This window comes from Natrix helvetica (assembly GCF_964273705.1).
Source record: "Natrix helvetica genome assembly, chromosome: 4".
NCBI lineage: Eukaryota > Metazoa > Chordata > Lepidosauria > Squamata > Natricidae > Natrix > Natrix helvetica.
Genome location: NC_138550.1, coordinates 33,289,329 through 33,314,547, shown reverse-complemented (window position 1 = coordinate 33,314,547; position 25,219 = coordinate 33,289,329). Strand labels below are relative to the sequence as shown.

The 25,219-nt window shown below is 39.0% G+C and overlaps 1 protein-coding gene across 1 annotated transcript; it reads left to right on the top strand.

Moving 5' to 3' along the window:
• Window positions 1-1,156: 1,156 nt before the first annotated feature.
• Window positions 1,157-23,708, top strand: TOMM70 (translocase of outer mitochondrial membrane 70). The gene is made up of 12 exons (XM_081950203.1): window positions 1,157-1,539; window positions 6,707-6,880; window positions 7,395-7,521; window positions 7,987-8,096; window positions 10,248-10,396; window positions 16,698-16,905; window positions 17,822-17,956; window positions 18,319-18,426; window positions 18,604-18,720; window positions 20,083-20,180; window positions 21,349-21,471; window positions 22,016-23,708. Exons 1-12 carry the CDS (start codon window positions 1,273-1,275, stop codon window positions 22,167-22,169), a joined length of 1,770 nt encoding a protein of 589 aa, XP_081806329.1. The 5' UTR covers window positions 1,157-1,272; the 3' UTR covers window positions 22,170-23,708.
• Window positions 23,709-25,219: the final 1,511 nt, after the last annotated feature.

The window sequence follows — 25,219 nt, the reverse complement described above, 5'->3', positions numbered from 1 at the left end:
CCCACATACCCTCAAGGAAGATGAAGTTTCAGATACTAGCTCGTATATTCAAATTGCACTCTTAGAAGTAAAGAAAGTGATTTTGGAAGATAAGCCCTAAGATGTGTATTGCTTGTATCATTGCTTTTTTGCTATTCTGTATCCTGCATGCTTATATTGTTAATCTAAGAGGCATTAAGAGGCGTTAATCTAAGAGGCATTCTTGTAGGCATTAATAGAGTCTAGAAGGGGGGGATAAAGTAGAATAAAATATGGATTAAAATATAAGAATGAAGACGTGGCATCAAAGGGACAGTTAGAAGCTTGCTTAAAGGAACAGGGAAATTTCATGAGCCTTCAACCACAACGTTCCAGCAAACATCCCTATGTCAAAAGTCCAAACCCACAAGGTTCAATTAAAGTTCGCATAAAGACACATAGTCTGTACCTATGGCCCAAGACAACAGGAGAAGTAAGACCCCATTTCCTTATAAGGCAGTGTTTCTCAATCTTGGCAACTTGAAGATGTCTGGACTTCAACTCCCAGAAGCATTCGCTGGCTGGGGAATTCTGGGAGTTGAAGTCCAGACATCTTCAAGTTGCCAAGATTGAGAAACACAATATAAGGCTTTTTCCTCAAGGTAACCAATAAGAAATGAGTTAAGTGTTTCCTGTTACGCTGCCTTTGAGAATGTATAAGAATGCGTGCTTCAATAATGAAGGTTGTTCAGAATTTGCAATGTTAGCCATGGGCTAGCTTTCTGAACCTGGCTGCCAAATAAACTTTTCCTGTATCCTGAGAAGTCTAAAGCCTGTCATTTTCTGCAACGCTTCCATATAACTTAGTAGGCAGAGGCACGCTCTTATCGAATTTCTTTTCAAATCTGGCGAACCTTTGTATTTACTTCTTAAAATATTAACAATATATTAAAATATATTAAAAATAACCAATTTCGTTGTATACATGATGTGCAATGACACTAAAGGCTATACTATTAAAACTTAAGCGACCTTTGCGTAATTGAGCGTACGAGTGAGCCGTGCTAACCAGCCCACACCTTGCCTAACGAACAAGCCCCGACTTTCCTTCCTATGCAATCCGTGCGCGCCTTGCTATTTTCCCGGCAGCAGGCGGCCCTACAGTTAAGGATTTGAATCGAGGTAATAGGTAGCAGGCCGCGGGCGGAAGCTTTTCCGGACCGCCTTTCCCGTTATGCCCCTGGTTTCCGTTGACTCTTTTCTTTCCTGGGCTGCTTCGCCGCCGCCACTGAAAGCGCGAGGCGAGCGGGAGTCATGGCCGCCTCGAAGCCCGTGGAGGCCGCCGCAGGTGGAAACGGGACGGGCTCGGGGATCCCGCGCTGGCAGCTGGCACTGGCAATCGGGGTGCCGCTGATTGGGGTCGGAGCCTTTTACTGGTGGAACCGACGGAGGCGTGGGACGCGGGCCGGAGGCAAAGGAACCAGCGAGAGGAAGACTCCCGAGGGGAGAGCCAGCCCGGCCTTCACCGACCCTTCAGGGGGTAGTCATCTCGATGGCCCCGCCGGCGGCGGCGACGAGATGGTGAGAGAGGGGGGGGGCGATGGCGGGGAAGGGGCGCGGCGGGGGCTTTCGTCGGAGGAAGAGCAGCGAGCAGCGATTAGCCTGCGGCGCGCGAGCGAGCCACGTGCTTGGGGTTGGAGTGCAGGGCTCGGTGCAAGTCCCTGTTCCAACGGTTCTTTTGGGGGACGAGGAGGCTGCCCTGCGAGGGGAAAGAGGGTTGGTCCACATGACTTTTTGACAGCGCTGCCGTCCTTCAGCCAGCAAGAAGGGCGGGGGGAGGGGGAGAGATTGGTTTTGTTTGCTGGGCCAGATTTGTCTCTTGAGACTTTATCGCTTGCTTTTTCGGCTTCCCTCAAGGCTTCTCTTCTCTGCTACTATTTTGAGTTTTATGAGAACAGAAATACACAAATAGTTTTTTTTAAATAGAAATGAATACAGGCGTTACACTCAAGTTTAGTAGTATTGTGTGTGTTGTTTACTGGGAAAAAGCGTTAAATTTGGCATTTTTAAGTGCTGAAAAATGATTTTTTAAAATAATACATAAACTAATATATTGTATTATACTGTTTATATTGTATAATATAAATTAGTATATAGAATAGCCATTGTGGTCATGGTAATGTATTGGTGACACTAAATATGGTAATTGATGGAACTGAGTTCTAAAATTATATGAACAAGTGGACTATTTATTATCCACTTCTTAAGATATCTTTTTTTATGTTTCTTTTTGAATTTTTCTTTCTTTCTAAGATTAAAGATCTGCTGGCGTAAGGAGTTATATTTCGGGCTCTTTTGGTTTTTATTTCTTAAAAATATTGATTTGTAGTTAAAGCAGTATTTCATATTCCAGATATAGGTGCATCATACTCAAGTATGAAACATTATGATATTGTATTAGTTGCTTTCATAGATCTGCGTATCAACCTTTAATCTTGCATTATTTTTCCAATTGCACACTGCTTTATCATATTGTTTCAATATATATGTTCAGAGCAATCTTATCAAGCATGCAGCTGAATTCACTTAGAATATTTTTGGACACTCAAAGGCAATGTATAAATTTTCATGCACTTAAGACTGAATTGTATTTATTTACATCCTCTTAAGTCTCAAGACTCTTGAGAGTATACAATAATTACCACAACATAATCATTTAAATAAATGTCAAGTTAGGAATTAAATAGTTTAACATGCTAAAACAAAACTATAAAATCAACAAAACAATCAAGGCAAGTAATCTCATTGTAGGCCTTCCAGAATTCAGTTTTCAAAGGTTTTTGGAAGGTCACATCAATGGAGGGCCAATCTAATTTCTATGAGAAGACTGTTACTTAAGATTGATGTTATCACTGAGAAGCAATGCCTCTGTACCTCCTTCATGGCAGAAATGAGGAATCATAAAAGCTTTAAGGATACAGGAGTTGATCCTGCAAGTATCTCAGTGCCAAATCATATAGGATTTTATAAGCAACAGTGCATATTTGAGTTACACCAAGCAACTAATAGAAAGCCAGTGCAGAGCTTGGAGTTCCAGATGCAATATGCTCACAGTGATAATTTCTAGCTATAGGTGGGCTGCTGCACCCCATGCTAATTGAAACTTGAGGCCCAAGTACAGCATATTGGAATAATGCAACTGGATGTTAATGAGTTTTACCCCAACTGTATCTGTATAACCTGGATATCTTGATTACACAGTCACAAGTCTAGCAGGCCACCACATCATGGACTACTTCAGGATTACTGCTGTCTCTTCAAGTTACAATACCAGAAGAGTCAGATCAATTTGATCAACAACCTGCAACCTTGTCTTGCTGCAATTCAATTTCAATTCATTTCACAACATCCAGATCTTGACAGCTCTAGACGCTAGGAGAAAACATTAATAGCATCTCCTGTCTAACCTGAGGTGATGATAAATAGCTGAAGATCATCAGTATGCTGATGATAGTACGCCTCATATTAGTAAATGCTCTTTCCCAGTAGTTTCGCACATAATGCTGACCATAACAGGTTTATTGCAAGCTGTTTGAAGGCAAAGGCAAGGTCCAAGGATGTTTGCCAGTATGTATTGGACATATCCAGAGATTACCTGGGACAAGTCCATCAACACAATAACAACCATGAAACCCACTCACCAAAGCATGGAAGTTGAAGTCACCAAATACCAAGCGGTGAGGAAATGCCACACCAGCCTAGAAACAGGTTGAGAAACTTAAGCAGGATTCCTGCTGGCAACAGAGTGGCTGCTTGTTCCTCATCCAAATGAACAAAGAAGCATTCATATCCTCCATAGAATCATAGGGCTGGGAGGGACTTTGGAGATCTTCTAGTCCAAGCCCCTGCCCAAGTTCTTATAATATCATTATGGACAAGTGGTTGCCAATCTTTTCTTGAAAAGCTCCAGTGATGCAAGCTGTTACATTGAGTAACTGTTCTTACTGTCAGGAAATTCCTCCTTATTTCCAGGTTTAATCTCACTCTGATGAGTTTCCATCCATCACTTCCATCACTTGGAGGCAGAGATTCCAGTCACAGATCTGTTTTTTTTTTTTTAACAGAAATTTTTATTGGTTTTAGAAAATTTTTCAGGAAAGGGGATAATGGATAAAGTTACAAATTTTGCAGGAAATAGCACTCCCCCCAATTCTCATAACTTTCACTTATTAATACATTAAATAATTGCTACTTAGCAATATTTTGACAGCATATTTTTACCTTGTATCTTCAAGTAATTTCAATCTATTTTATATCAAACAGAAAAAATTCCCTGTATTAGCAATTACATTATTTTTCTAATTCACTTTTGTGATCTTTCTCAGTGTTGCCTCTTCTCCCCCCACCAGCAAGGCTCCAGCACCTCCCGTGTCTTGTATATCCCGTGTGGTATCATCAGCTTTATCTAGGAGCACTTTGTTTTTTTCCATGAAGGCCTCGGCCTCCATAGTTATATTAATTCTAACTCTAGTGTCCTCCCAGAATATCAGCATACCTTCTGGCAGAAGCTACCGGAACCAAACCCCTTTCTGGTATAGTTTCTTCGCTAAAAGCGAATATTTTTTTCTTTTATCTCTAACTTTCTTTGGGATTTGTTTCAGGATGACTATCCCTCTATCCTTGTATTTTAACACTTGCCCCCTTTGTGCACTCAGAATCTCATCTCTTGTACTCTTTCTAAGAAATTTAATGTGAACCTCCCTTGGAACATTGTGTGTTCTAGCATAAGATGAATTGACTCTATAGACCAGGTCAATATCCCATCCCAACTGCTGTCTGTCTTTTTTAATATATTCAGCCAATAGCGTTGTCATAATCTCCCTCAAATCTTCATCATCAACCTCAATTACATTTTGAAATCTAAGAAAAAAAGACATCCTTTCAAACTCCATTTTTATCTGATGGTTCTCAAGTTCTTGGTTTCCTCTCTGGACCCCCCTCACCTCCCCCCTCACCTCAGCCGTCCCCTCCTCCAAAACTTCCAGTCTTTGTGTATTTTGAGCCGTTCGGTTTTGATTTTCTCTGAGCTGTTCGTTCATTTCTTTCAGTTGGTTCTTCAATTCTTCCTGCCCCTTTAAGATCTTTTGAAGCATCTGTTGGGTTAGATCCTCCTCCGGGGGCTTGGGCTGTAACAGAGATGTTAATGTCTGTTGCCCACTGGGGCTGGATGTTGAGGATGTTGGGGCAGAACCTGCAAAGCCTGGTTTCCCAGACAGATCTGTTTTTTTTTTTTTTTTTGAGGATCAATGTTTGCTGTACTTCCTAACTCTGATGTCAAGACTATTGATGGACCCAAAAGCCAATTGGGCAAATCCTGAATGGATAAGATTTCTACCCTTGCACAATTAGGTTTTTATAATATGTGTCAGGTCTGTATCTTTATACTAAATAATGAATTGATTGGTTTTTATGATTTATGAATGTGTTGTTTACCACTAGAAACTTAAAATTGGGAACTACAATGATCTGACCATCAAAATTCAGGCCATCACACCACTTTTTAAAAACATTCTGATTGTGACAATGCTATAGCAAACACACTGTTCAGGATTCCCAGGACAACTCTTTCATAATGTAGTAAATATTAGTTCCTTCAAGCTAACAGCTATAGGATTTGTGCCATCTAGTATTGAGAAAGAGCCTTAACTTAACAATATTTGAAAAGCTTTTCTCTTGCAATAGTAATTTCTCCAAGCTGTGAACATGTCATCAAAATATTACTATCCACAAACAGGAAAGTACTGTACCAATAGACTTAGGAGATCTGTAAGATTTATAGAAATAGCTTGAAAGAGAAGAATCCTTACTGAATGTCTGGCAATTAAGTTTACTTAGTGACCACAGAACAATTAAGGAAGAGGCAACAGGGAAAAAAAGGGAAGCGATGGAATGAAGTGTGGGATAGAGCTTTGTAGCTTTATATACCAGGTATACTTTTATAAGAAAATTAAGTTACACCTAATAAATATATTTTGTAAGTAATAATGGTAGTACATGTGTAAAGGATATTACAAGCTAATAACCGTCTGTGCTCTCCAAACTAAATGAAGTTCCGATATAACTTTCATTCCCAACATTCCCATCCTTAAAAGAGAGATGATGAGGCACAGAGAAAATAAATGGTTAGACAGTAGTAGAACTGCTATTGATTTCCTACTTAAAAATCTCTGCCAAAGGATTGCTAGAGTATAGAACCCAGAATTTTGTCTAATTTGCTGGAAACTTTAGAAAAGAGAAAAACAGGAAAAATTGAATATTCTATCTTTGGGGGAACCAATATTTTTCTCTATTTTTTGTCAATTTTGCAACAACTAGCAAGCAGAAAAAGCTGAATAAAACTACTTATTGCTTATTGTCTAGCTTTGCAAACTAAGAGGTTGCTGACAATACTTTTCACAGAGGGCAAGAGATAACTTACCTCTGGTAGAAGAAGGTGACATTTTTATTTTTAATAAAGTGTAGGTCACACATTTATTTGTTGATGTTACAAGAAATGACCTTTGGAAAGTTGTATGGGTAATGTTTGCGTTGTTAAATTCTGCTAGTATGTAAAGAAATGTATGTAGTAACCCTGCTGTTTAGATACTGAACTATACAAATGACTTTTGAAAGTTTATAAAGTTTTAACCAAAGCTGGCTTTTTTTCTCTTTTCATTTGTAAGAATTCATACGTGATTTTTATTTTCAGAGTCCTCTAGATAAAGCACAGGCTGCAAAGAACAAAGGCAACAAATACTTTAAAGCTGGAAAATACGAACAAGCTATTCAATGCTATACTGAAGCCATCAGTTTATGTCCTTCTGAAAAAAATAGTGACCTTTCTACATTTTATCAGAACCGAGCTGCAGCTTATGAACAACTGGTATGAAAACATCTGATCTATATTACGTTCATTTGCAATTTAAATATAGTTTCCACCTGTTTGTACAATCAGAAGGCACATTGGACACAGTGCTTCCCATTGCAAATAAATAAATAAATAATGTACCAAATTGCCTAGATGTTAAAAATGGAAGCTTTTGGTTTTGAAAATGTTTACATTTTTAAAAATGAAATTCTCTTGGTTTTAAAAATGATAACAGAACTTTGAGCAATTGCAGACATAACGAAGCATTCTAGAAAGGGTCTTTTAAAAACATGAAAGTATTTTGGGCCAACGCTGCTTTATTTTTTTGTAGTTTTAAGAAAGAAGACGTGAAAATAAAGGAAAGAAGAGAAATTGATTGCATGCCTTAAAAGTGACCTTTTTTTTAGTGTGGGTTTAATCACTAGTCAGGATTACAGTTAATATTTATGCTACAAGAATTAGAAATACATAGCAATATTACTTTTTTTATTTGAACAAATATGTTAATTAGTTATTTTTGTATCTACAGCAAAAATGGAAAGAAGTGGCCCAGGACTGCACAAAGGCAGTTGAACTTAATCCCAGATATGTGAAAGCACTTTTTAGGCGTGCAAAAGCACATGAGAAACTAGACAACAAAAAAGAATGTTTAGAAGGTGAGTATTTTGTATGTTAAAATATATCATTATTAAACAAAGATTATTTAAGCATTAAATAAAACCTGTTCTTCAAGCACCTGGTGACGTGAAAATTTGGAGAGGATGATTTGGGAATAAAATTTGTATAGGTGTCAACCTCAGGAAATCAGGAGTCAGGGCAGTTCAAATGAATATATAGATTTATTGTATGCTAAAGCTCTCTACAAGAATCTGAATTACTAATGGCCAAAGTAAATTGGTGGTAGGTAAGAGTTAAGGTAATTCAAGGTGGGCTGGGATAGATCTCTTGTAGATGCAAAGGTATTCAAGACTGATAACACCCTTGACCCTACTCTTGGGCTCAGCTGGTCATTTCCAACATCAGGATTAATTGTTGCAGGGGTTATAAATGTACTTGGTAGCAGTTCCCTAGGTAGCATTTCAAGAACTGATGGATTAGAAATTTATCTTTTATGTTTCCAGATGTTACTGCAGTTTGCATTTTAGAGGGCTTTCAAAATCAACAAAGTATGTTGCTAGCTGATAAAGTTCTTAAACTTCTTGGGAAAGAAAAAGCCAAAGAGAAATATAAGGTATGATTTATTTTCTATAATAAATGGTAAAATGTTAGCTTTCTTAAATGGTTACCCCAATATAGTTGTGCTGGTAAAGTTGCAAGAATATTCAAAATGCAATTCTTTTTTTAGTAATGTTAACTTCAATGAAATGTCATAGAATTTATATGAATTAATTTGAGTGTTATCATTAACTGACTCATATAAAGAACTGTGAGATATCTTGTTTTGATCATGTAATAGAAGTCACTAAAATGACACTCAGATCTAGTTGGCAGCAATCAAATAGTTACATTTGATCTTTTAACTATGCTTGAAGGCAATTGATTGCCACTGCACCAGGATGAATATAAGTTTATATAAATATAAGAAGTATTATGTATATGAGGAGCATTCCACATATGTAAATATGAGATACACATATATATCATTTTAACAGATAAGTATCTCATATTTAAAATAAATCAAAAGTTTAGAGTACTTAAAATCACTATACTAGAAGTCAATTTAAAATTCTCTAGTCTATACAAGTAGTCTTCGACATACAACCATTCATTTAATAATGGTCCACAATTATGACATCCCATAAAGCACTTCCATCACTGTTCCTTTGGTCCTTGATTGTAATATGGGTGCCGGTAACCTGTTTGCACTCACAATTAGTTGCTGACCTTCCCAAATCATGAAACTACCATTTATATATTTATTTTTATCATGTCGTTATTTGCCATTTCTCTGCTAGCTTTCCAAAAAAGTCAACAGGGAAGCCATTAGGGAAGGTCCTACCTGCCAAAAGGATTCCTCTCATCTCGGGGCTGACTAAAGAGCTACCTGCTGAACTTCTTTGGCAGCATCCAGAAATGGAACTCCAATCATGAAGATTTGAGTTTTGTTCCTGCACTTCATCAGAGTGTGAAGGAGAATTGGTTTGATGGGTAGCTCTTTCAACCAGCCCCCAGAAACAAGGGGAAGCAAAGAGGCAGCACAGTAAAGTAAGAAGTGACTTCCGGTTTGCTCGGAGGGTCGTTTTGAGTGCTCCGAAGGCTTCAGGGACCGTCCGGAGGCTTTCCTGAAGCCTTTGGAGCGCTTAAAACGACCCTCTGAGCAAACCGGAAGTCATTTCCGGTTTGCTCGGAGGGTCGTTTTAAGCGTTCAGAAGGCTTCAGGGAAGCCTCCGGATGGTCCCTGAAGCCTCCGGGGGGGCGGGGGAGGCTCTTTTCGCCCTCCCCAGACTCCTATAAAGCCTCTGGAGCCTGGGGAGGGCGAAAAATGGCTTTTAAAAATGGTGAAGTCAGCTGGCCAGCGCATGCATGCACGCTGGCCAGCTGACAGGACAGCGCCTCACGTGCCCTGACAAATGGCTCCACGTGCCACCTGTGGCACGTGTGCCATAGGTTCGTCATCACTGTCCTAGGGTCTGTCCAGCTCTCACCCCTAAGGCATGCCATGCTCCTTATCTAGGACTCTGTCCCCTTGTCAGCCCTTGAGATTGCTTAATGACCTAAACAGGTAGGTTAGAGATTGCGGTGGTTGAGCTAAACAGTCATGTGACATCTCATTTAAAGATCACCTTATTCAGTGACCAAGATTCTGGTTCCAATTATGGTTTTAAGTCAAGGATTACCTGTATGTAGCTTTGTGGGGAGGAAAAACACATCCAAAAACTTCTGTTGATTTGGAGCTTCCCACAATAGCAGGAACAAATGGAAGAGAAATAGAAAAAGGCTACTTGAAAAGAATGTTGTTATTCTGTTCAAATAAACTTAAGATAATTTTAGTAGGATCTTGGATATAAGTGATTACTGCCAAATGAAATATCTCTCAATGCATGTTTTAAAAAGTTTATGAATCATAGAAGTATCTGTTAATGAACAAGTCAGTCAGTACACCAATATTGCGAAAAATATTTTTTTACCTGGGATCTAAATAATGACAGAAAGATCACAATTAAATGAATATTCTTGAGAATGGGTCTCTTTAACTTAATGCAAGAAATGTAATCATGAGCTCTGAAAATCAAACTGGATGAAAAAGCTAATAATTGGAAGAAACGTTCAGTTGGCTATATTTACAGCTAAATTCTGAACATAATTTGCTAGTTTGTTTCATTTCTTTAATAGCGTTGGATGGTTTGCCTTATTCAAATTATCAATGTTTACCTTTTTATAGAACCGGGAACCCTTGATGCCTTCACCACAGTTTATCAAATCTTACTTCAGCTCTTTCACGGATGACATTATATCTCAGCCTCTTCAAAGGGAAGAGAAATCTGATGAAGATAAAGATAAAGAAGGAGAGGCCTCCGTAATAAAAGAAAAGTAAGTGACTGAGCAGTTAAGCAACTAATCTTCCAGTAGAGATTGTATCATATGATATATAAATGTAACATTATTATATTTATTTTTGTTACCATTTGTTGTATTTTTTGAAAGAGAAATGAGCTTATGTAGATAGACAATAAGGGCTTTCACTCACTGAGACGCAGCTTATTTTTAGCTTATTGTGGTCACATTTAATAACAAAATGCCAAAAAGTCATTCTGTGGAAGAAGATTGATTTTCAGTGGAGTGGAGGGACATGGCAATGCCAAAGGAGATGACTGTTGAAATCTCACTCTGTGTTCAAGACCAAGAAGCAATTCCCCTAAACACAGGAGAAGTGAAATGCTACACAGTCTTCTAATCTATGCCAGATGTCCCCAACCTTTCCAGCTTTGTGGCCTGGCGGGGAGGAGAAGAAAGAATAGTTCTGTGTGAGTGCAGGCGCGCGAGCACCGTTTACCCACCCTGATTCTGAACGGGCTGGGACCTGGTAGTGGGCCACAGACCGGAGGTTGGGAACGCCTGTTCTATACTGTTTGCTGTTACATCAAAGTGGTACCAAGATAGTTAGGAGTTGAGAAGACAAAATTCAGGAATGGGAAAGAATCTGGGATGGAATAAAAAGTACCGTATATACTTGAGTATAAGCCGAATTTTTCAGCCCACTTTTTGGGCTGAAAAATCCACTTCGGCTTATACTCCAGTGAACAACAAAAAAAAAAAGAACACCGAGGCTTCGGTGCTTCCGGGATCGCTCCCACCCCCTCCGCCACCTTCCTACTGGCTCCCACGGCCTCATGGCTCCTCAAAAGCACGGCGAAGAAGGAGGGGGCAGGAGTAACACGGGGCCCAGCTCAGGTGCTCCGAGCGGAGGGGGAGGCACCGCTGCCATGGGTAGGGACGCCAGCGGGAGCTTTGGCGGCTTCACCCAGTGGCGTAGCGTGGGGGGTGCAGGGGGGGCCGCCTGCACCGGGCGCAACATCTGGGGGGGCGCCCTGACTCGCCCTGTGCCGCCCTTTGCCGGACTGTGGCCGTCTCTTTCCACGCCCGGCTCGGCCCGTGAACTAAGCTCCCCGGCCCCGGCCCGCCCAGGCCCCTCCTGCGCACTGCCTACCTCCCAGCGGACCCGCCGCGCCGCCCCTGCGGGAGCCGAAGGAGCAGCACGGCGCTCCGTCTACCCGCCGCTGCAACGCCACCGCGTCCTCCCACTCCGCCTGGAGCGCCCCGGGAAGCCGGCGGTGCTGCGCTCCGTCTGCCCGCCGCTGCAACGCCACCGCGTCCTCCCGCTCCGCCTGGAGCGCCCCGGGAAGCCAGCGCCTTCCCGAAGCCCCCGGTGCGCCTCCCACCCCCGCAACACCTGCTTCCCTTCAGTCGAGCCTTTTCCCTCTCCATGCTGGCCTCCTGCCTTCCTCCCGAGGAGGAGCTCGAAGGGCAGCGGGTGTTTTATGTAGTTCCTTCTCCCTCCCTCCTTGCATCAACCGCTAAAAAGCGATTTCACTCTGGAATTGGAAATTAGCCTAGGTTCTTCCAGACCGTTGAAAAACGTGAAAAGCCTTGGAAAGAAGGTCGGGGTGCCCGGCGCCTCCCCCTCTCATCCGCCCCCGAAGGAGTGGGTCTGCAGGGGAAACGGGCGGGGGAGATTGGAGGAGGAGGAGGAGGAAGGTGTAAGGAAAAGGCCGGAGCCGTGACTATAAAGCAGGGAAAGGCGGAAGTTGACTGCATAAAGTGGCCTTGGAACCTGGGTGTGGATGAATGTTGCAGGGTGTGTAATAAGGTGCCAAAGGGATTCTGAAACAACGTTTTCCTATCTTCCCACAGAAGAAATGGGCTGTATTGGAAATCGTTTGTCCTTTCCTGTTCAGATTTAGTGCTTTTAGGATTGCTGAGGCTGGGAAGGGCTTATTTTTTTTGCCCCATGCTGATATGAACCACCTTTTCTCCAATAATTCAATGCTGTCATAGCCGGTTATTCTTGTTATAAGTTGTTTGATTCTCCCTTTTTGGAAGGTGTTCTTCAAATTTCTGTTTTGGAAGCTTTGGAATTTTTATTGAAAACCTGAAAGGGGTTTAGGTGCAGGCTGTGGGTTTACTTGATTTCCCTTGCTCCTCTCCTACCTTCTTCCAGTGGCAGCTTGCTTACTGCAGATGTTATGAACTTGATTAACATTGGAACTATAGCTCTCAGAAACTGACTTTGCTGCCTAGAACTAGAAATCCTCTTTGAAGGACCTAGACTTACAACAGTTCATTTAGTGACTGAAATTAGATGGCACTGAAAAAAGCGACATGACCATTTTTCACACTTATGACTATTGCAGAATCTCCATGATCAAAATTCAGCTTGGTTGCTTATTGAGTTAAGGTTTTTGTACATTTAAAGTTATTGTTAATACTTTAATGTTATATATTGTTTTTGTTGAATATACTGATAATATATTGTTTTTGTTGACCCTCTTTTCCACATGCCTCAATTAAAGCAATTTTATTGTTATCTACCTGTATTTTTATTTTTGAAATTTACCGTGAGCTGCTGCATTTCCCAGCCTCGGCTTATAGTCGAGTCAATAACTTTTTCCAGTTTTTTGGGGTAAAATTAGGGGTCTCGGCTTATACTCGAGTCGGCTTATACTCAAGTATATACGGTAAGAGGAAACAGGTATGAAGAAATGAATTCCTAATTTTACCCTCACAAATTTTGCAGGATTGTACACTTTTTGGTCATACACTTCTGTTAAAATTCCTTGATAATTTGGAACTCAGTGTTATAGCACATGGCTCTTTACTGGTAGCTGACGTATTCTGTGGCAAGAAACTTCTAACTGAAATTCTAGATTTTTCATATCAGAATATATAGTACTAAGATCAATTCGTCTGATTTGATATTTATTTCATTACTAAATCTGTTTGCCACCCATCTCATTTCGAAGTGACACTTAAGGTGGATGTCTATGGATATTCTCAGTCATCCAGGTCATGGTTGTCTCAAAGGTGCTTTTTCAAAAATTAACTTGAAATGTCTTCAAGGGGAAAAAAAGTCAAGTTAGCTTTTTAAAAAGCACATTTAGGACTATAAAGTAGCTTTTTGTATTGCTGATTAAATATGCTGGTGTGGACAGACCGCTCCTGGTTGTTTTATCTGCATTGTGATATAGATACATTGCTCTCACCATAGTCTCTGTTGCCTTAACAGTGATTAAAGCTGAGGTTTGAAGATGTCGTTTGTTTTTTCAGACCAACTGGAAGGCATAATTTTTTGTTCCTTTGTTAATTTCTAGGGCTTATGGGAATTTTAAATCCAAAATGTCAGATTGTTCCTACTATAGAAGATTTCTATAGTTTTAAAAAAATGGAATAAACACAGTACTTTACTTTCTTATAGTTTTGAATGATTGTTCAGATACTTGAATGAAAATTTGTTTTAAAAATTAACGATAGAATATCTGAAATATGATTATATAGAAAATATCAAATGCAAAAGCAATTCAGCTTGCTTAGTTTTGCTTAAGGCAAGAATATGGCTCTGTATAATACAATCCTTTTAATTGGGAATCATTCAATTAGCCAAATTCCAATCCTTTTGATTGGGAGCTTCCCGGAGTTGATTAGAAGATGGATAGCTATTAAGTATTTTAAAGAAATAAAATAAAATAATAAATAGCAAATCTGTAGAAATCGATGGATTTGCACATATTTAGAATTGCTTGGTTCAACATAATCTTATATATGCATTGAGAATTACAAAAATCTTGCTAGTCCAATATTATTACAAAATATATAAAGAGAATTTTCTTTCATCTAGGCTCATGATGGCAAACTTATGGCACGTGTGCCACAGGTGGCACATGGAACCATATTTGGTGAAATGCTAGCTGTGAGCTCCAGCGCGCATGCGCGCGTCAGCCAGCTCATTTTTTGCCCTTCCAGAGGGCCAGCAGAGGCTGTTTTTGCCCTCCCCAGGCTTCAGGAAAGCCTCCGGAGGCTGGGGAGGGCAAAAAACTGCCCCAACAGCCCAACCATAAGTTTGGAAAAGATTCATTTCCGGCTTCTGGGGGACCAGGGGGAGGCTACGTTCCCTCTAAGCTGCGCGGCTGCGCTAGCGCGCACTTGAAAAGAAAACGCCGCGCAGTAGCTTCCAACTTCCGCGCAGTGTTTTTTAGCATGATGAATCCAGAGCCAAATCCTCGGCTCTGCCAGCTGCCTTCCTCCCCCAAAACGTAACTACCGAGCCAGGGAGAGCAATGAAGCCGAAATGACACCATTCAATTCAGGACCAAGAGGAATCAACAAGCTGGGCAGGTAACTCCACCCCCCCCACCTGCCGCCGCCACCACCGGCAGCAACCCCTGTCTCCGTTCAAGCTTGTCGCGGAGTGGCTGCCAATTCTGTCTTTCAGCAGGCCCAGCCAATCACCGCATGAGCAACTTAAAGGCAGTCATGAATAATAAGTGTCTCCCGGGCCCTCGGGGATAGACTCGGCCTCCGTAGAAGGAAATGCGCGATGGATGGGAGGGAGGGAGGGGCGGTGGAGAGGGAATTGCGGCGGCAGCTTGTGTCTCAGTTTGGATGGGCGCGTCACATCCATTTTGCCGTGTGGCCTGGCGAGCGCTGGGGCTGCTCCTGGTGGTTGCCTCCTCTTTCCCTCTGGGTAGAGCAGAGCGCTTCAATCACCCGGCACCTGCAGCCCCCGTCACTTATTGGCATCTATCCAGAACTGCTTTTAAAGCTCTGAGCATGTAAGGCAGGCAGCGAGTCCGCAAATTGTTTTCCTAAAAATAATCTCCACTTAACGGAGAGGGGCTTCCTTGTGATAACTGTGAACAGGACCACCGGCCCCGAAGGGCTGCTGGAAGCACATTAGAGCACTCTGCCTTTGGGGAAGCGGTTGGATTTCAGGTTACCGATCGGTCTGTTGCACATATCTATTGGAAAGTATAGGCGCGTAACACACACACACACACACACATTTAGTCTGGGAGGGGATTTCTTTCTGTTTGATTCTGAAAGTGTAGGGTCATATACCTCTTTCCCTTATCTATCAGGGGAAGGCTTTGCTGACACTTGCATGCTGTCATTATCTATTTTCTTTTTAAATGCTTTGAATTAGTCTTCTGTTTTTTTTACCAATGGCACCAGAGAAGAAAGGGATAATTTTCAGGAAACAGAAAACTGACCTAATGTATTGGTTTGCCTCTTTTATGCATCTTTGTCTGAAAGTCTGAAAATTAGTACTTACAAATCAACATTTCATCACACATTCCATGCATTATTATATCATTTGCGTATGAAAAGGCTGTATATTAAATGAGCCATTTAATATATTGAAAACCAACTTTATTTTCTGTTGGTTCATCCTCTCAAAGGTGACTGATCAGATTTCTTTAGCAAGTTCAAATTGGCTAACCTCCATGTAGTTTGTTTTGGCAGTTTGTTCTACTAGTTTTGGGGGGAGCAGCCATGGTCAGCTAGGTGATACCATCCATAGTATTGATACAGCAAATGGTTCCAGTTCTTGGATCATCATATAAAAACAAATGGTTAAATATATTTTACAGCCAGCCAATATATAAATGTTGTATACATGCAACACAATAAATAATAGGTTTGTTTCTTTATGTACCCCAATTGCTAATCTACATCAATTGGTAATTTATTCATCACTTGCTAATATCACTGCAGACTATTGGATAGTAAGGGGGAAAGTATGAAGCATATAAAGTAATTCATAGTATGGAAAATGTGGATAGATCCTTTTCCCATAGAGAGTCATCCATTGAAATTGAATACAAGTAGTCCTCAACTTACTATATATATTACATAGTCATATATTATATAACAGTTTTAATTAAGCGGGTATCTTGAATAAACATAACTTTGAATTTCAAATAACACTGATTTTGTTGTTGTTTTGGGTGACATCTGTGAAAAAAATTCAGGTGCTCAGGCATGAAAATGTGCCGCTCAAACACTATACTTTTCCGCTCACACTGAAAAAAAATTAGAGGGAACATTGGGGGGAGGCCATTTTTGCCCTCTCCAGGCTTCAGGAAAGCCTCTGGAGCCTTGGGAAGGGTCGTGCGCGCATGTGCAGGGGGGAGGGGGTTGTGTCGCACATGTATGCATGGGGGTGGGTGGGGAGGATTAAGTGGGCACAAACAAGTGCACACACAATTTTGGCACGTCGTAAGAAAAAGGTCTGCCATCACTGATCTAGGTGGTTTTTCAGAAATAGTTTATTATGGTTTTGACTAGAGAAACATTTCTCTTGCATATTAATAACTGTTTTTCACATTTCTTTCAGCTGTGGCTATTTAAAGGCAAAGAAATATATGGAGGAAGAAAACTACGACAAAATAATTAGCGAGTGTACTAAAGAAATTGAAGCTAAAGGAAAATATATGGCAGAAGCTTTGCTATTAAGAGCTACATTCTATTTACTTATTGGTAATGCAAATGCTGCCAGCCCTGATTTGAATCAGGTTATTGTTATGGAAGATGCAAATGTAAAGGTAAGTGTTTTATAGATTTACAAAACATTTCTTAGTGGTGATAGGGACATTCAAGAAATAAAGTGATTGTGTTGTTCTCTTATTATCCCCAGCTCTATTTTATGTGGTTTTCAGGGGAAATTAAATTTTTAGAATCGATGTGAAGTTTGAAAAAATCTTTCCTCTCTAGAAGCGTGCTAAGGGCAACCCTGATAATTCTAGGGAAGACATTGAGGATATTTTATGGTGGGCTAAAAAATATTTTATGTTTTTCTAGCTTCTACTTTGCCCTAGAACTGCCTATTTTCACATGAGAGTATAACAGGATTAACTCTTTGCTACCCATACTCTCTGTTCTGGACTTCAGAATGTAATGTTTAATATTCTGTGTTTATTGTAGTAAATAATTCCTTCAAATATTCCACTTTTCAAATGTTGCTTTTGATAAAACACTTGCAGCCACTTTTTTCCTGGCCTGGAAATAATGCTGTTTGCTGTATCACATCCCTTTTTTGCTCCCTCTTCATGGAGGTCCTGCAACTGCTGATGACCCTTGGCTGTAGTAAAGTACATCAGTCTGAGTGCACTGCTGATATGCTTTTTGTAGTTATTTGTTTAGATTATATGTGATGTGTTTTAATTCTTATGAGTATATTAGTTTTTATTGGAGGGATATTAGCAATCAAGGGTTTAGATGCTGTATGAATTGGGGATGGTATTATTTTGGGAAATAATGTGCATTACGTGTCCAGCACTATGTACAAGCCATTTTGTGACAGGGAGAAAAAAGTCCAAAAGAAGAAGCTTAAGATTTTACCTGAGCTACTAGTGCAGAGTGTTTTTAAATCTAAAAAGAAACAATCAAAAAGATACTTCTGTAATAAAACTAAAATATCTAAGAAAAGAAATGCATAACAGTTTTAATTCTTATCAATAGCTTCGTGCTAATGCCCTCATCAAACGAGGAAGTATGTATATGCAGCAGCAACAGCCTTCGCTCTCTACTCAAGACTTTAATATGGCTGCTGATATTGATCCTCAGAATGCAGATGTTTATCATCATAGAGGACAGGTAGGGATTATTCTACCACCTTAATATTTTTCTCATCTCATCAGATGTTTCACTGTATGTATAAGTCCAGGATAAAAATCGCAATGGGCTGACAATAATAAATGGTAACTACTGTAACTGTGTACTGAATTATGCATATTGAACTGACAATTCTACATTCATCAGTACTTTGGTAGAGGTACAAGTTTAATATTAATGACATTATAAGAGATGCTACATAACATCTGCTAGGATTCTAAAGAATCCTAGCAGATGTTACGTAGCATCTCTCATATAATACAGGTTGAGTCAGTATGTTTTTAACTGATAACTGTATTACAGATGGAATTTTACTTTCATTTGATAGTTTTTGTCTTTTTCAGCTAAAAATTTTGCTTGACCGTGTAGAAGAAGCTGTAGAAGATTTTGATGAATGTATCCGTTTGCGCCCAGATTCTGCTTTGGCACAGGCACAGAAATGTTTTGCTTTGGTGAGTATTTGAAAGTTTATTAGACTTTATTGTAACATAACCTCACAAGCTGTTTGGAAAAACAATATCATTTGTAGCAAGTTTACAAGTTACACTTACAATTACCTGGGAATGAGTATGTAGGCTTTCTACTAAGGTTTATTATTTTTTTAACTCAATAATTGTATTTCGTTGCAGTATCGTCAAGCCTATACTGGAAATAATACTTCGCAAATACAAGCAGCAATGAAAGGTTTTGAGGATGTTATTAAGAAATTTCCAAGGTGTGCTGAAGGTTATGCATTGTATGCCCAGGTATATAATTTCTTTAGTCCCTTATTTAAAAATCTCATGTGCTATCATGAACCAGCTCAATAGAAAATATTCTTGTAAGAGATGTACATGCAAAACACCGTAGGACATCATGCAAATATATGTAAGTACTAATGACATAGATGTAAGTGCTAATGAGAATAGCATGGCAGTTTCAGAGGGCCCTGGATAAAATGAATTATCTGGAACCCTTTCAATTGGGTTTCAAACCTTGTTATGGAACAGAAACAGCATTTATCGCATTTGTAGATGAGAGCAGGATTTTGGCTCTTCTTACCAAGGCCAGTCATAATTGTAGCAGGTCCAGGTCACAGCTTCTCCTTTATGATGCACCACAGGGTTAGTACTTAGTACTCTCTACAATCTTTTTAATGTCTTCATGAAGTCACTGGGTGAGATCATCAGACGTCCCAGGATGAAGTATCATCAAGTGCTGATGATATTCAATAATATATCTTCGTCCTGCATTACTCAAGTGTTACTGTCACTTCCTTTTTGCAGTGCCTGGAGGCCATAAGGATCTGGATGGGGAAAAACAGACTTCAGCTGGACTCTGCCAACACTCAGTGGCTATGGGTGTGAGGAGCCTAGGGATTTGGAAGTTTAGCAACTTTAGTTCTGGATGGGGTTGCGCTGCAGTGCACTGCACATGGGGCTACCTTTGAAGAGTATTTGGAAGCTACAGCTTGCACAGAACACCACTGTGCTGACAGTTCAATAGGGCCCTAGAGTAACACATATAACACTGCTGTTAAGCAAGCTGCACTGGCGGCTGATTTGCTTCTGAGTCCAATTCTAGGTGTTGGACCTTTAAAGCCCTTCATGGTATAGTTCTAGGTTACCTGAGGAACTGTCAGTAGGGTTAGCCCGCCCCACTCTTTCTGGCAGAAGGGGTGTTTTACTGACTTCATCGGTCAACAAATTTCAGCTCACAGGATCTTGGAAAAGAGCCTTTTCTGTGATACTCGCCACCTTTTAGAACATCTTGCTACTAGAAGTGAGATCCACCTCCAGCCTCCTGGCCTTCCAGAAGGAACTCAAAACTCTGCTAATTGGCCTGGTATCCCAATGGGGTCACTTTATGCTGGAGGAATAAGATCCCACCCCTGTACCTCTTGGATACTTAATCCCTAGTTTTATCTAATTAATGTTAATGCTTTAAATGTTTGTATATTTGTGTTTTTATTGTATTGTAATATGGCCAGAGATGCTTTAGATAGTGCTATGGATGGCATATAGATTTAATAATAAAGAATTTAATAATAAACAATATTTTATTTATTATTAGAACTGTTATAAAACACATTAATGGATGAACTATGTTGTTATTGTGTCTCCATGCAGGCATTAACAGACCAACAACAGTTTGGCAAAGCTGATGATATGTATGATAAATGTATTGATCTTGAGCCAGATAATGCTACTACCTACGTTCATAAGGGGTAACTATTTGTTTTAATATTAAATTCATACAATAACATAATTTTTAATTATACAGTAGCATTTCTTAAAACAGTTAATATAATTATAGTACAGAATAATACTTTGCTCAGTGAATCATAATAAAACTTTATCAGTAAAATATCTGGATTTTAGCCCTAAGTACTATTACTGTGGATCATAGTCTGAAATTGTTAATTTAAGCATCAAGTGTGAAAGTTGAAAAGTTTACATTATTTCTGTTGGTCAGTTGCTTAACTACTAAATGGGTTAATGAGATGCCCAATTTCATATTACCTTTTTTCTCTCAAATATGACACCATGAATTTGAATTTAGAATGCCAGACCTGTTTGCAGTGACAGAAAGGATCCAGTACTCAAAGACCTTTCTTTCTAGAAAGTGACTACAAGTAGTCTCTGACTTATGGCCATTCCTTTAGCAACTGTTCAGTTGGCACTGAAAAAAGAGACTTATAACCAGTTCTTGAACTTACACCCATTGCAGTATTCACATGATCACAGTTCGGGCACTTAGCATTTACAATGGTTGCCATGGCTATCATGTCACCCCAACCTTCCCTGCCAGTTTGTGATAAAGTCAATGGGGGAAGTCATTGAATGGGACATGGTGAATGGTGACTCAACCAATTTCCAATCCAAGTTGGGGGCCAGACGTCGAAGACTGCCTGTAGAATTAAAGTGTTTTAGCCAGAAAAAAAGGAAATGAGGGATGCTTGGTATGGACAAAAGTGAATGGAGAGAAGCTTTTTTAATCTCATTTTGGGGAAAAAATACAGCTGGGGTCATACAGTGAAGCTGTACAGAAAGACATATTTACATGATCCTGTAAAGTTTATCACTGCAAGAGTTTCATGATGACCAGTAATTGAATAGTTTTAAAAGGAGAATGGATAAATTCATGAAGGGAAGATCTATCAAGGGTTGTTATTTTCATTTGTTATTTTGTGTAACTATTCTTCTGAATACCTGTGATTGTAAATTATAGCAAAAATAGGGACATATTTAGACTTCAGCTTCATCGAAAAGGTATCCGATCGGCTATTGTGAAAATGAATCCAAGCCTGACTCAGCAGGAATATATTTGTCATTTTCATGCACATGAGTTGTAGACTAAACATTCACCATTGATCTGTAATGATTTTTTTCCAGTTTACTTCAGCTCCAGTGGAAGCAAGATTTAGATAAAGGTTTGCAACTTATAAGCAAAGCTATTGAAATTGATAACAAATGCGATTTTGCATATGAAACCATGGGAACAATTGAAGTGCAAAGGTAAATATATTTTTTCAAGTTTGGCATCTAAAATTCTGAATTACAGTTGGAAAAACATACTATAAATTGTTCTCAGTAGCTGTAGAATTTATGCATTAGATTAACGTACGTTTAGTTCAGGCAGAGTTGGATATTAATTAAAAAATAACTTTTTGTGGTTATATTGTACAATCATCAACTTTTCCCATTATGAATTTCATTTAAAGATAAAATGCTTTCATAGTCTTTTCTTTGATCAGATGTGCCTAATCTTTGAGCTTTTTTGGAGATGGCCCTGCAGCTGTTTCCAAAATTTTATAATTTTATAATATCAGCTATTTGTCTGAAACGGTATAGGGTTTCCTGCCTAGGCAGGGGGTTGGACTAGAAGACCTCCAAGGTCCCTTCCAACTCTGCTATTGTATAATTTATATATTTTAATGTTCTATTAAACCTCATATCAGTTGCAGACTATTTTTAAACTTTAAATGTATATGACTGATTTCTACTTGTTGCCATATCAGTCTTTTCTTCTTTCTTTATAATACATTTTTCACTATTGCAGGGGCAATCTGGATAAAGCCATTGATATGTTCAACAAAGCTATTAATCTAGCCAAATCAGAAATGGAAATGGCTCACCTCTACTCACTCTGTGATGCTGCTTATGCCCAGACAGAAGTTGCTAAAAAATATGGATTGAAGCCACCAACGCTGTAAAATAAACAAGAATAGGAGAGGAATGATCTTTTAAAAAGTAAAGCTGCCCACTTCAACCTAGTCCTAAAGACACTGTTGCAGTGTGTTGAATGGTGGAAGTTACTTTTTGTGTGTGCGTGTGCTGTTGTAATTCTGTTAAATGTTTAGGTGTTGTGAGAATGGCTGTTCAAGAAAGAAAGCAATCCCCCCCCTTGCCCTCCCCCATCAAATAATTGTTAGAGGAAACTTAAAGCAAAATTACAAGGGGATCAAATATTATCTTGGCCATGCAAATAAAAATCTTTGACTCGTTTTTTTAGGGTAAGTGTTGTGAATGACTGGTTCTAACCACAAGAGTGTTATGCAACATGCTGTTCTGTTGATTTTAACAATAGTGCTGTGTATTATATATATATATTCATATATGTATATATATATGAATCCTTTTCCATTATTTTAGGTTTGGGGAAACAACAAAAATTGTGAATTGTTTGATGGGGAAGATTTTGTGGCAATAGGTACTGAAGCTTTTTTCCCCCAAAAGAAGATCTCATATGCAAACATTTCCTTACTTCCCTTTGGCTTCTATTTCATATGAGACAAGTGGCTAAACTGTTTTAAAGGATACTCTCGTACATAGTTTATAGCTCATTCACTGTCATATGAGGATGTTCTGTGTTCCAAAAGCAAATTATTTTGATTTGAGCATTCTTGGAATTTTTAAATTATTAAGCAGTTTTTCAAAACAATAGCAAAATTGCATAGTCACTGCCTAAGAGATCCTGGAACTGTTCAAAACAATATGCTGCAATTACTGTGTCATACAAGTAAGGGTTTAGAGCCTTGGAATGAAGTTTGATTCAAAAGGTCTGACTGATTCAAAAACTATAGTTAATTATTCTTTCATGAAACAATATTTTCTTGTATTGATACTACAGTACACAAACTTTAGTTATGTTAAAACAGTCTTACTCTGAATTAGACTACTTAGAAAATTAAATATGTTATCAGTTGTTCCACTGTTATTTGGAAATTCAATCCATAATTCTTGTAGTGCTGTTTCAACTTACCTGAAATGCATTGTATAGCACATTTGAGTATTCCTTCATTGGAATTTCTTTTTGCTACCAATGCCAAAGAAATAAAATTGTATTTACAATGTCTTTCCCCAAAGATTGTTGTCTTTTTCACTTATTAAAAAGTGGTGGCTGACCTGGAACGATTGAGCAAAGTCGAATAATATTCCTCAAAGTTCAAGTTAGAATTTCAGCGCTTCAAAAAGAGCAGTGCAATGAAACTTTATTTCCTATATGTCCATCTCCATTTCCCTGCTATCATATTTTAAAAGGGGGTTTTATTTGCATGGCTATTCAGGCATTTCTCTCTTGAAAGCAATGAAGAATTAAGCATGTGTGAACTAATACTAGCATTCCGAATTATCAGAATTTTTGCCTGTTATTCAGATATTTGAAGTTGCACTGAAACAATGCATATGATTCTTTTTGTAAATGACTTATACATGTAAAGTCACCAAATAAATATTCTGTTCAGATATCTTTATACATCTGTGGTCTAGGGTATTGGTTGGAAATTGTCTATAATTGGGTAAAGAAAATGTACTAGAAGCTGTTGCAGAAACGAGATTAATGAAACTTCTAAAATTCTGTTTATTTTCTTTGCTGATATTTGGGGAGAAAACCCATTCCATATTAGGGATGAGTTTCAGCCTTGAAACACCCCAATTATGAATATAGAGTATAATTTTCTTCAAAATGTTCACAAAGAGTGAAATTGGATATTTCTGGATATTCTAACATTGTCACTAAGCTGTTTATGACTTATGATTGGGCTGTTTTTTTCAGAATTTTTACAGTCTAGTTAGTATGTGCAAGGACAAATTATGCCCCTGTAGCTCTTGGTGTAGAGTGAATAGGAGGATATGAAGTGTAGAGCAGTGCTTCCCAACCTTTTTGTGCCCAAGTCTCATCTAAGCATCTTTAAAATCCTGATGCCCCCGTGAAATATAATTCTTACTTTACTCAAAAAGTGAACTCTACTCACGTGGAGGAAGCCTAAAAGGCCTTTAACTTGGTTTAAACAAGGTTCAAATTGCCCCCCTTGAAAAGCATAGGCCCACGTTGGGAACCACTGGTGTAGAGGGGAAAAAACAAGTATATGCTGGACAGAAGAATATTAATAGCCAAACAACCTTCTCATCTATTTGATAAGTTGGTTTTTTTAAAAAAAAAGTATGTTATAAAAAGCTAGACTTCAAATGGGTAAATGGATGGATTCTATTAGTGTTTTATTGTCAGATAGTGCAGAGGCTGTGTGTGTGTTTGTCTCTATACACACTACACTGATAATGCTGCTAAAAGTTACATAAAGACTAGAACATATGGGGTTGATTTGTTGTATGTTAATATTATTCATGCCATTAAGATGCATCATAAAGCACAATTTTTTAACCAGAAGATATTGTTATAAGCAAGCATACATTTTATTTTAAAGATTTATATGGCCACCAATCGTAATTAACTCTGGATGAATTAAAACAATCATAAAACTAATAAACAATATTAAAAAATAAAAACTCTGCACCCCAGTTGTCTCCTGAAGCATCCCCATAGCAGGCTCATCTACTCTTTTACCATGCCTCCCACCCATACAATACCAGCAACTCAGTAAAAACAACAACCACCAACCATTTTAATGGCCTTCCGAAAGGCTAGAAAGGTGGGGACCTGCCAAATCGCAAGCAGGAAGATGTTCCACAAGGTAAAGCATTTGTTTTCAGAAAGCAAAAAAAAAAAGTTCCTACAGTACAGAGGTCTTCAAACTTGGCAACTTTAAGACTTGTGGACTTCAACTCCCAGAATTCTACAAGTCTTAAAGTTGCCAAGTTTGGGGGCTCCTGCTAGAGTACATTGGCCAAAGCTAATATTTTTTTAAAGTGTAAGAAAACCTGAAGACATTTATTAATTATGCAACATTAAGGAGTTTAGTTGCCCTATCTGGCTTATAATTATGTTGAGTGACCAAGAGAGTTAGTTTATTTAAAGCACTAAATA

What these genes read in the sequence shown, in the direction of transcription:
- TOMM70 (XM_081950203.1), top strand. Translation starts at nt 1,273, where the DNA reads ATGGCCGCCTCGAAGCCCGTGGAGGCCGCCGCAGGTGGAAACGGGACG. An exon ending in CAAAAAAGAATGTTTAGAAG is followed by an intron (nt 7,522 to 7,986) that starts GTGAGTATTTTG and finishes TTATGTTTCCAG; the next exon opens with ATGTTACTGCAGTTTGCATT. An exon ending in TTTATCATCATAGAGGACAG is followed by an intron (nt 17,957 to 18,318) that starts GTAGGGATTATT and finishes TGTCTTTTTCAG; the next exon opens with CTAAAAATTTTGCTTGACCG.